This window comes from Leptopilina boulardi, unplaced genomic scaffold (genome assembly GCF_019393585.1).
Source record: "Leptopilina boulardi isolate dan_hultmark-lab unplaced genomic scaffold, ZJU_Lbou_2.1 LbouV2_302, whole genome shotgun sequence".
Lineage (NCBI taxonomy): Eukaryota > Metazoa > Arthropoda > Insecta > Hymenoptera > Figitidae > Leptopilina > Leptopilina boulardi.
In genome coordinates, this window is record NW_026137866.1 from 82042 (window position 1) to 94554 (window position 12513).

At 25.5% G+C, this 12513-nt stretch overlaps 2 protein-coding genes across 2 annotated transcripts in view; one reads left to right on the plus strand and one right to left on the minus strand.

The window, feature by feature from the left end:
* The window catches only part of LOC127282743 (uncharacterized), a 33647-nt gene extending 29336 nt beyond the window's left edge, over positions 1 to 4311 (minus strand). The window contains exon 1 of the mRNA XM_051307213.1: positions 3957 to 4311. Coding sequence (XP_051163170.1) covers positions 3957 to 4039 — 83 coding nt within the window. The 5' untranslated portion in view covers positions 4040 to 4311. The remainder of the gene's footprint in view (positions 1 to 3956) is intronic.
* Positions 724 to 12513, plus strand: part of LOC127282734 (cAMP-specific 3',5'-cyclic phosphodiesterase) — a 262846-nt gene continuing 251056 nt past the window's right edge. Inside the window, exons 1-2 of the mRNA XM_051307188.1 lie at positions 724 to 813; positions 10491 to 10665. Coding sequence (XP_051163145.1) covers positions 739 to 813; positions 10491 to 10665 — 250 coding nt within the window. The 5' untranslated portion in view covers positions 724 to 738. The remainder of the gene's footprint in view (positions 814 to 10490; positions 10666 to 12513) is intronic.

Below are 12513 nucleotides of genomic sequence, written 5' to 3' on the forward strand. Positions count from 1 at the left end.
AAAATTATTTATAATTTCATTGAGAAGTTTGTTGTACACTTGAAATTAGAAAAAAAAAATTATAAAAATTCTACTGCGCCTGGTCGTGCGCAACAGTTTTCTTTCACCATAAAACCGCGTGTTTCCGACAGTTCTCTTTCGCCCGTTGTCGGAACGCGTGATATTGCAATTTTCCGTTGCAATAAAATTAAAAGAAATTATCTATAAAATTATAATTATTAAAATTAATTTTGTCTTATTGTGTTTCAAAAAATCAAATTGTCGTTAGTTATTAGAAATTTTTTATTATTTCATGAATTGAAATTGAAAAAATCAACTATAATAATAATAGTAATAATAATAATAAAAAAAAATAGATGTAATTATGTACATAATTACCATTATGTATAAATAAATATACAAATTAAAAATGTTACTCCTATAGATTTATCTAATGAAAAATTTAAAAAAATATAATCCTATAATTTTAAACAATAAATAAATTAATTTATAGAACTCATTTAAGAATTTCAATTAATATATAATATATGTATATAGTAAATTGACAAATTGTAATTAAATTTAATTGTATAAACTGATCGTTATTTGAATAATGTGATATATTTTATTGTTAATACGCAAAAATTTAATGGAAACAGTATCGTAAAGTGAAATGTGAAAATATTTATTTTTGTAATAAAAAAATAATTAATATAAATTTATAAAAAATAAAAACATTTTTGAATACCAGTGACGTAAATGCACATTTGTGCCCGGATTTTTTCGTGGCTATGGGATTTAATCTTCGGTAATTCAATTTATTCAATGCAACATGTAAGTAATATTTACATAACATATTAAAACATTATTAAAAAAATAAAATAAATAATTGTTAAGAATTTGAACAATTAAAAAAAATTAATAAAATTGCAATAATTGTAAAACAACTACTACCTATATAGTTATTAAATTATAATCTAATTTAAAATTAGTAAGAACTATATTTTTAAATTAAAATTATTAATGGAAATAAAATAACTGACAAACGAGTAAAAACAGATATTGTGCAATATAATTTTTTTTATTAAAAAAAATTATTGTCTGTAAGTATTAAAAAGCTGGAGTTTATCTAGATTTACAAGGACAGTTTTCTCGTTTTTTATGATCGTGTATGTATCGTTTAGTATGATCACTTCTTGTTAAAGGATCTCAATAAAGTTGTCAATGTATCTAGTGAAATTTAAAACTTATTTGAAAGAAAAATGACTTCGAAAAAAAATCGATGGTCTCTCTAATTATCTTATTTGTAATTTTATATGACTCTACATTGAAAAAAAAAATTTATTTCAATTAAATAAATTGTATTCGAACTAATAATTTTTGTATTTGAAACAAATACCAATTTAAATGACTCAAATAATAATTATTTGTTACAATAAATATTTATTTCAGTCAAGTAACCGATATATAAAAAATAAAATTTTGTTTAAACAATTAAAAAGAAACTCATCATTAATTTTACCAATAAACGTATTGTTTGATTAATGATATCATATATTCAATTTTATTGTTACTATAAAAGTTCTATTCATTTAATGATGAATTAAATTTTGATAGGAATGTATTTACTGTTGGAGGAGATGTCATATTGAATAAACGAAGAGATATATACTTTCACGGTTAATCTATTTATAGATATACATCACATTTTCATACACGTAAAATTGAAGTGTTACATTTGGAAAATAATATAAATATTTTCAGACAAATGGAAAATTTTATTCTAAAGAAATGATTGAATACTTTTATACTGGTATATATAAATAGATAATTATGTCATCGTATTTTTTAAAATAATTATTAAATTTTTATTGCAAGATTTATTTTTAAATTTTGGTTTTGAGTATTTCAAAAAAAAAGCTAATGTTCCCTTTCTGAAGAAATGGAGTTATTTAAACACAGAACCACCTGTAGAATCGAAAATTTACCCTTTTCAGAAATTATTTTGGTCTACTTATAAGAAAAATAGACGCGAAATTTTAAATAAAAAAAATTTCGAATAAAGAAAATTAATCAGGTAATAATTTATGATGAGAAGTAAGTTTTGAGATCGAATGTATGGCACAGTATGAATTTTAAACAAGTTTCCTTGTATCAGGATAAGGAATAAAAAGCCTTTAGGGATTTTGTTCGAAACCGACTACTATCCCTTTTGGAAGAATTTTATTTTTGTAGCATCGCGATCAAGGGAGCACACCAATCGAGGATAAATAAGCCAGGGTGAATTGGAAAGGGAGTGGCTGACAGTGACTTTTTCCAGTGGAATATTTGACTTTAAGGGGGGAAACCTTTGATCCTGCGATCCCACGGTTAATATAGCTTTCACTACTCTGTAGCTTTTACAGCATTATTGAGAAGTTTTTGTGAAACGTAAGCAATATTTAAAATTCTTTTTATTCGATTTTCATCAAAGTTCAGTTGACTTTTTTCTGAACGCAGCTCATGATATATTTATAGAAACGTTTATCACAAAAGAAAGAAGTTTTTATACAATGAAAGTTATAAAAACACCCTCTATTTTCTAGATGCGAAACTTCATTAATTAAATTATTTATTATTTTACGAAATTTTTTCATAATTTAAAATCTATATTTTACAACAGATAAGGATTTCTCTGTTCTAGAAAGTTTTACGAACCAGAGCAATTTTATTGCTACAGTGCTGTGTCGTTTCAATATTTGCATCCTATTTTGCATTAGTTAACAATCAAATTAGTTTGACTTGCACTCCATTTCCAAAGTTGCAGTTCAACTTTGACAAGAGAGTTCAAAATGAAAAAAATCTCTTAAAATTAAAAAAATCAATGCTAACATGAATTCTTGGATTAATTTCCAAAAATCGCAGGTTATTAAAATAAGTTTTATATTTATTACAAGAATATTATCTAATTCCATCTAACCTCAAAATCTAAGAAATAAAATTCCGTTGTGAGAATTTGTCATACGAATAAATATTTCGAAATTGGGAATTAAAAATAAATTAATTAAAAAATTCTCTCCATTTTGCAGGATGTCAATAACAATATTTTAAATTAATTCCATATGATTGAATTTAGGTAATTAATCCTCTTATGAATTTATATAGAAATTTAATAATAAATTAAAAATGAAAGTGATTAATTTGCATAATAGTTTTCAGTCATTTGCAATATTATATGAAAGGGACATAAAAAAAAAATTTTGAATAAATAAAGCAGCAGTCTCATTTAATCATTGATATGTCAGAATGCCTATGGCAAAAGTCAGTTTTGCATTTTTATAGTGCCTTGAAGGTACACGATAAAGCAAAAATTGATGCTTGCTCTCCCGTTTGAACAAGTAGATATCCTTACTAATCTTTTTCTGTAGCAGACAATTTGTTTTAAAATTAATTACTTTGCTCTATCTCTACAAATATTAATACCTACATAAAATCCTATATGAGAGTTTTGTATCAGATGGAGAAAAAACGGAATTTTTTTTTTAACTATATACGAGTCTTCAATTAAGTACGTTCCCTCTCATATAATTGGATCGGATATTTATCTTTTCACAAAGATTGTGTAAGTGCAAAGCATGATTTTTTAACGAGCTTTAGAAACTGTGAAATAAAATACTGAAGCTTATTCGACTATGAGCTGTGATATTTAATTTATATTATTCATTATTTCAAAATCAATAACTTTATAAATAAAATAATTTAAAGATAAAATAGATATAAATGAGCAATTATACAGAAAAATATTTCGGGATAATTAAAACTGTTATCAAAAATAATTATAATTAAAACCAGAAAATATCTGATATTTTGAGGTTAAGAACTATATCTTTGACATCAGGAATCTCTGAATTTTTAATATTCGCTGCAAAGACATTTTTGGAAATGTTTTGATATTGATTTCCCAAAATAAAAAAGTAATAATTTGTAAAAACACTCACTGGACGTTGATTTTCTGGTCGGATCTGGAATCAGCTTCAAATCTGAAATGTAATTTCCTCGATTCTTCACTCCACTCCGTCATGGATATTCTATTAAAAAAATCACTAACACAAAACCACACTATTTTAAATTGTTATCATTGCTTACAATTCAACACAAAACAACAAACACAACACAAAACAACTGTCAGTGATAAACCGAGCACAATCCACCTGTAGCATGTACTTTTACAAATATGTACACTTTTCTTTATTTTCCCGACTTTTTTCTTCTCTACGTATTTCCACATCACACACTTCGACAGGTTACATATTTTGTAACAAATATCATAGAACACTTTTTAATTGCGACAAGAATTTACATAATTATTCACAAAAAATGAAAAAGCTCCGAAAAAAGCTCTGTGAATGTCTTCTGCTGCTTCTTAATACGCGTTTTCGCCACTAGATGCCGTCACCACTCAAGTTCTATGTTGCACTTGCCGGAAAGTAATTATCACGTCAATTTTCAATCAAATATTTGAAAAAAACACTATCAATGACAGAATGTGATTAAAATTCACTACCCGTACTAGATTTATAACTCTTTTGTGTTAAATACGCGGGCCTTGAACTCGAGAAAATTCGCGGACTTTGGATGAAGAAAACTATTGTTCCGGTATTTCGGTGAGTATTAGTGATTGCATCCTCATATTTCTTTCTTCTTCGTTTTCACTTCAAGTATTTACACTGATTTTAATTAAATATAACACGGAATATTTAATAAAATTACTACACGGTCTACACAATATTTGCGATTTACCTTTGCGCGCGCGAATAACTACTGAAATATAAACTAGGTCACCACCAGATGGCACTTCGATATATTTTAATCAGGATTGCCAAACTAAAACATTTTTTAGCAAGTCAATTTGACTGTAGCTCTCTGGGATTTTCGGTTTACAAAGTTGGTATTGAAGATGCAAAATCTTCAGGTTTAACGGTTTTAGTATGTGTTGTCCATTATTGTGATTTCGTTGCTCAAATCGACAAGATAGTAGTCAACAATAATATTTAAAGTTTATATAAATGGTGTTTGAAATTGTTACGAATGATGGCGTCAGGAAAACTCGAGCCAATTGTTGTCCTTTGTTACTTTGCTCCAAGAAGTCTGAAACAATTCACGTCTACCTGGCAATAGGAGTGTGTTTATTTACCTCAAGAAACACGTAACACTGCAATGAGTTTAGTTTACTTTCCATTCCGATCGTGTTTGTTTCTGTAAATCTTCAGTTTATGCATCTGACGATATCTGAAGGAGATACCGGCATTCTATAGGTATTGTATTAATTGAATATAAAATTTTATTAAAATTGATTTAGAGGTTAATTTTTCCATTATTAGTTTAGCTTAATTGTTTGCATTTTTAATAATAGAGATTTTCTCCCCAGTGCTTCTTTTTTTCATTGTTTTAATTAAATACATTCTTTTTCGAAAGTTTTCCACTATATTTACAATTATTTGTAAAATCATGGCCTGTCCTTGTAGAAAATCTTTCAATTGATTCACGTTTTATAAGCTATATAATAAAGAAAGGAAAAGGAGAATAAAATGTAAAGAATAGAGACTGTTTGTGTTGGGGTAATTTAATTTAACAAACTATAGACCTAGTTATTTATCTGACTTCATTTATGTTCTTTATTTTTTTAGCATTGTTTGTTTATGTTGTGAGTAACTACAGAAAAAAAATATAACATGACTAGTTTCTATTTTCAAGTACGAACAATATATTTATTCTTTTTCTCTTGATGTTGAAAAGCATTTTGTCTTTTGTGCAAAAAAATAAATTTTATTAAATTTTCTAATGCGTACGAGGATATTTAATCCACAAGAGCCTAACAAAGAGAAACATTTATTATGATAAAATCAGTCTTGTTATATTTCCAAGCACGTGTTTTTCTTAATGATTTTCAAAGTTTTTATACACACACGTGTATAACTTATACGTTCCAACTAGAGCATTAATTACATTTAATATTATAATTTTTATCTAAAAAATAATATAATTATTTGACGAATATTTAATTATTAATAATTTATTAATTCATTATTATTAATTAATTAATAATAATTAAATAAATAATCGGTGAATTTACTTGTAGAAAATAAATAATTGATAGACTTTTTAAGAAATTTTACTGATAATAATGAAATATTCTAGTTCACGAGTTTGCAAAATTATTGAATGAAATCAGAAATGGAGTACAATGCGATAGTATGTATATAAGCTATACGTATTTAAGGGCATTCCATTTCTGTTATATATTACGTTAAATTCATTGTGTTAATTATATTTAAAGAGACAATTTTTCCTGGGGACGTGTAAAATAGTTACAATAAATTATAATAGAAGAGATCAACAAACATTCAATGGAAACTTTTTTTTACATTAGACACATTGTAATGATATTATACTCGTAAGATTACATATAACTACAATGAAAAGCAAACGTGAAAAAATACAACTTGTTAACTATAATGAAACTTTACACATGTTTGGAATTAGAAAACAAGACAATAAGGTTCGTTGTCGAGAAAAAGAATAAATAAGTCTCGTGATAGTCTCTTAAAAAAGTAATTTTAATCTTAAAGGAAAATCAATTAATTTTTAATTTTGTTACCTTTTCCTTTCTTTTCAAATAATGAAAAATGGAATCAATTATTCAAGTCGATTGTTTTCCGATTAAATATAAATTTTATAAAATTAAGTATATTAAATATACCAGAGTAGGAATTATTCTTGTTGTAAAATATCTAATACTTAATATTGTTTAGATAATAATATAATTTGTCTAAAAATTTTAATGAATGCAATTTATTTAATAGGTACGACAATTTTAATTGTTTGAGGAAACTAATTATTGGTAGTCACATACAATTTAATGGATTACAATTATACATATGAACGCTTTATGTGAAGCTTCTTCAGTAATTAAATTATAATAGTATTTGAAGAAAGGACATCCTTTATGAGGATTAAAATCTCTCTTTAGTTCGAGGTTGCAGTCTCTATAGTGTGGTCAAAGGAAACTGGAACATTGTATCTCACGATAAGAACTACAAACAGTATTATGTTTAACGTATGTATATGAAATGGGAATTGAGGATATACAAAGGCTTTTATGTGTAAAAAAAAAATCTTCCATACGATCGTAGGAAATTTGCATATTATTCTCAAAACTACAAATTTTTTTCTTCTATTTTACAAACGTTTTTTTGAGGTAGGAGGATTTTTTTAAAAAATATTTTCTTAATATTTCCATAAAAAAAGAATCCGTTTCGCATAAAATTTATTTTCAAAAGATTTTTATATCTTACCCAATTTTTTATTATTTTCGATAAAAAGGAAGCGAGATTCATTAATTTATCAATATTTCTTTGAGAAGGAATTAAATTGAGATATATATGTGTGGCCTTGCGATGGCAATATAGAACTGAGGAAAACGTCGACCGCTGTTAGAGTGACGTTTTCATTAGAACAACGAAATAGGAATCCTCAATAATGACTTCACAGGTCGAAGGGTTGTTTTCCCTTTAATCTCCTTTTAGAAAATGTAGGTGTTTTCAGAAAAAAGAGACCAAGTGCATCCTTATGTTGAGTAGAAGGAATTTTTTTTTTAAATCTCTCTCTCAAAGTTTACTAATTGGAATCAAATAAAAAGAAAAATGATTTTTTTTCTAAACAAATGTTTGCAATAGTAAATAACACTGTTTTAAATCAAGATGATATAAACAATTATATGGTACAAATCCGTTTTTCCATTCGAGTGATGAAGTGAGAGTATTGTGCAAATCGGTCAATTTTCTAGAGTAGTGAATCGTGCTTACAAATTGAATTCTGATACAATCTTTCTGCAATACGTTTTCGACTAGAAATGAAAAAAAGAACAATACCACTAAAGTTTACATCTTTTGGCACTAGATTTTTTAACTTAAAAAAAAACAATAGAAAAAATCTCATTTTTTATTATATTTTGGTAAATTTATTTTTTCAAATTTATAACGATTGAAAATATTGCTGACAACAAATATTTTAAAAAAATTAATTAATATTTAATTAAATTAATTAAAAAATTTGAATTTAATCCGGAAATTAATATTTCGGTGAAGTGAATAAAATTTGTCAAACGATTAAAAATAATCATGTCTAAATATCGATGTTATTTCGATAGCACAGTTTTCCTTGAGTAAAGGAAGAGAAATAGTAATCTCATTAAATTGATATTCAACGAAGTTTGTTAAAGCAAAGTGGTGAAGTGCATCAATAATTTAACTTATTAAATGTCGTAAGTTCTTCAAGGATGAAAAGTAATAAAAATAATTTCACTCATGAAAAAATGTACCGGTTCTCTGGACTATTTTCTATTATGCGATCTTAACAAACACGCAGAATTCTAAATAGAAATTTATGTTGGTTTTTCTTTTTCACAAAAAAAAAATTAATTCTCCAAAATAAACATAAGGCTTGTGTAGATATATTTTCGTATATTTCTGTCGAGTTGTATATTTTCCTAGTTTTATATGAACAGATTCGCGAACAAGTAAAATAAATGGTTTTTTTTTTAATCATTTCAATGTTTTTAATTCGCGAGAAGAATCGTTGACGATCGATGATTAGTGAAGTTTCAAGGTACTATATAAGCGTCCGAATAAATATTTGCTCTCATATAAAGCAGCTTGGGGTATCAAATGTTCGCTTGCGAGTGGCGGAGAGAAATGTTTATTTTGCTCACACTAGAATCCTAATAAGGCTGCACCCTCGAACATAAACATAATATATATCGTAAAAACAATTTATTCCCCTATAATTTCAGTTATTAAACAATTTCAATAATCCTTGATCACAAATAAAATATATAAGATTTTTTTTATTCTATCAATATTATTTATTGAAATTAAATTATTCAAACTATCCATCAAAGTTGTTGAAATATTAAAATAAAGTTACGCTAATTTTCACATCTATAATTTTATTTTTCTTCTAATAAATTTTATTTACGTAGCCTTCAATGTCTCAGTAATTCAATTATAAAAGAGTTATTTTGCAGGAAAGGGAATTTCTACTTTCCATTTCTACTCTATCTTATATTTTATTCTATATATAATAAAGTGGTGACAGTGATGTATTATTCTCTATCAACAGGTAAATGTTCTGACTTAAGAAGTAACTTTTTAATACATGAGTTAGTTCAAAAGAAATAGTAAAATGTTATTGTTAAAATGAAAAAAAATGTTATTTCTTTTATTTTGAAATAGTATTTTATTTTAATTCAAAGATTTATTTGTATTTTTATTTAAAAATATGTTTACTGCACAAGTTCAAACTGCTTCTATCGACTGACACTATGTAGGAAACGAATAAATATTTTAAATAAACCGTGAGATCTATACTAACGGAATTTAAAATCTTCACTCTGTAAATTGAAAAAGAAATAAGAAAAATTTCACCTTTTCCCTTAGTGTGCATTTAAATTATTTTCAAAGAATTATATCAACTATTATTCACTTTTTGTGAAATTTTTTTGGCTCTTTAAATAATTATAAATTTTAATATTATTGATTAAAATAATTTTTTTTCTATTTTTCATGATCCATTATGTACTTTGAAGAAAAACACAAAGATTTATCGTAAATTAAAAATAAAAGAAATATTTAAAAAAATGTAACAACTTTTTTGAATTAAGCTGAAAGACCACAAAAGAGAGGAATGAAAATAGAAGTCAATCAATTACATCCTTTCCACAAACAACTGAAAAGATTGATTAGTTCTCAATGGTCACTGGGTTTTTGAAAAAGAGAAATATTTGAGGCATTCTATTTCAAATCGTTTTATCAAACAGATTTTTTTTTGAAAAAAAGAAATTGAATTTATTATAAATAGATAAATTTTATTTTATCTACGATTCATTCTCAAATGAAAATTATTTGGTTCAATATTTATTTGTCAAGTAACTGATTAACAAATAAATTTTTTTTTCAGTGAAACATATAATTGGATTAAAAATCAAATTATATGAAACATTCATCAAAGATGTAATTAGATTTAAAATTTGATTTCATTTATTTAATATAAAAAAAATTCAATTTGAAAAATTCTCTGTATTTATTATTGTCTTTTGAAATTTGATGATGAATAAAAGGGGTTAAAATAAAATGACATATTTATATATAGAATAAAATCGAAACTGGAAAAATTTTTGCAGGAGTTAGAAATTTAATTGAAAAAGACCAATCACTATTTTTTTTATCTGTATATTTTTGGTCACAAAAATAAATAGAAAAAAAAGTGATTTTAATTCTGTCGAGTTCGTTATTCTATATAGATAAAAATATATGAGGAAGAGTAGAAAATTGTTTTTCTTTTATATATTATATCACATCGTGTGATAAATACAGTATTCATATTGATAGTATAATCTTTCAATTAAAAATGTGAAACGTGATATTTGTACACATGCTGTTGAAATAATTGATTTTTTTTCTCTATTGTTGCAGACTGTTGGAATTGAGGTGAGGGTGACCAATGAAGTCCTGGTTGAAGGTGCCAGAATGGATAGTGCACCCCCATGGACAGTCACTTTGGCTCCATGCAGGATTAGTCCAACCAATCCTCACCAATATCTGTCACCAAATGTATTTCAAGGACGCAATTCCCTTTGCTCAGCAAACGGTAAATTTTCCAATAATGACGTTTCTGATTTAGATATTAGGTTTCTATATAACATTCCACACTATTGCTCGTTATTTCAATTCTCTTGTCGATTAGTGTCATAATTCGAGATTTATAAAATTAAATAATTCGATATCAAATTTTATAACATTGAATAAGAATTTTTTCATGCAATATAAAGTGGTACAATTTTGGTTTACATTAAAATCTCTACGTTCAACTTTGTACGGTAGATGATGAATGTTAAGTTGAGCGTATTAAAGTGAACGTCTAACAAGAAGAAAGTTTTGCACGAAAATACAAATTAGATGCGAGAAATTAGTAATTGAAATTATGCGAATAGTATATTTTAAGTTATTTGATTCAAATAATCGCTTATTGAATTATCAATTAACAATTAAATATTTATTTTGATAATAGTCAAGTAACCAATTATTTGAATGAAATATTTTTTTCATTGTTACAATATAATATAAATAATATAAATTTGTTTTTAGGTATTTAAAAAAAAGGTTTTGCGGCTTTTATACGACTGTAATTAAATTACACTTTATACGGGAGAAATATTTGGTATATTGCATATTTGAGAATCATTAAATCAATGATACTGGCATTCTTTGATTGCAAATATTTTGACTAGAGTAATAATTATTAATGCTCGTTAAGACTATTCTCATTTAGTACGACTCTCTCTCGGTTGATAAATATTTTCTTGGCCGCATGCAGTGTTTAATTAATTGCCAACCCGCAAATTCCTCTTGCTAACGTTGGAAATTACTTGAGATGCTTTTTCAGTAGTGCAATGCAAGTAATGCGATATAGAGATGGGGAGAATAGGGTTTATATAATAACTAAGTACAGTGGTTCTTGTTTATGTGGAAAAATATTGGTACCAGGATATTTAAAGAATATTTAGAGAATAGAAATTTCAGAGAGTAAATACGTTAACGATGGTTCTCTAACGCATCACTAATTATAACTTGAAGTAATTAACTGAACACAAAGAGGACCGTAACAAGGTTGCAAATACAGAATAAAAAATTGGTCAACTGTAATTTGATGATATGTGATTCAATGATGAAAAAAAAGTGTTATCTGATAGTTCAAAATACTATTTTTCATAAATGAAGCTTTATGCCAATTTTTTTAATGTAATTTTTAAATTATCAATTATTTATTTTCTATTTGGTGGTATTTTTCATAATTTTGTTGATTTTTCCTTAGATATAATGTATAAGTTATTGCAACATTATTCTCTTTTATTGGAAAATAGTATTTTTATATAGTGAATGTAAATCAACTGCATGATCGAAAACTTCTTATAGCTACTTTAAAATGTATTAGAGATACATAACTGATTAAATTTATTTACATCAGTGTATATCATATATACATATAAATGCGAAATATTTGTCTGACCTAAATTTCGTTCATCCACTTACATCTAACTGACGATTAATTACATAAATTAAACAATAATTATAATCACTGAATTCAATTTAATTTTCAATTAAGCATAAATAATATAGTTGAATTTATTTATATACTCGTTCGAGTAAAATTAATATTTATTGTTTACTTTAAATTATAATATTAGAAAGGAATTGTGAGAATTGAATTGTCTGACTAAACTGGAGATTATCTACTTTGGTATACTATTTATTAGTTGAATCAAAATCTACTTAAAAACATGAAATTATATGGCACAATTATTTTTCTGTATTCATTTTAATTTATTTATTAATATTTTTAATTTATTTTACAAATAATTACCTAAATTAGAATCTAGTTTAAATATTGTAAAATTCATTTATTTATTCATAAAAGTGTATTGGATTCTAATTTCAT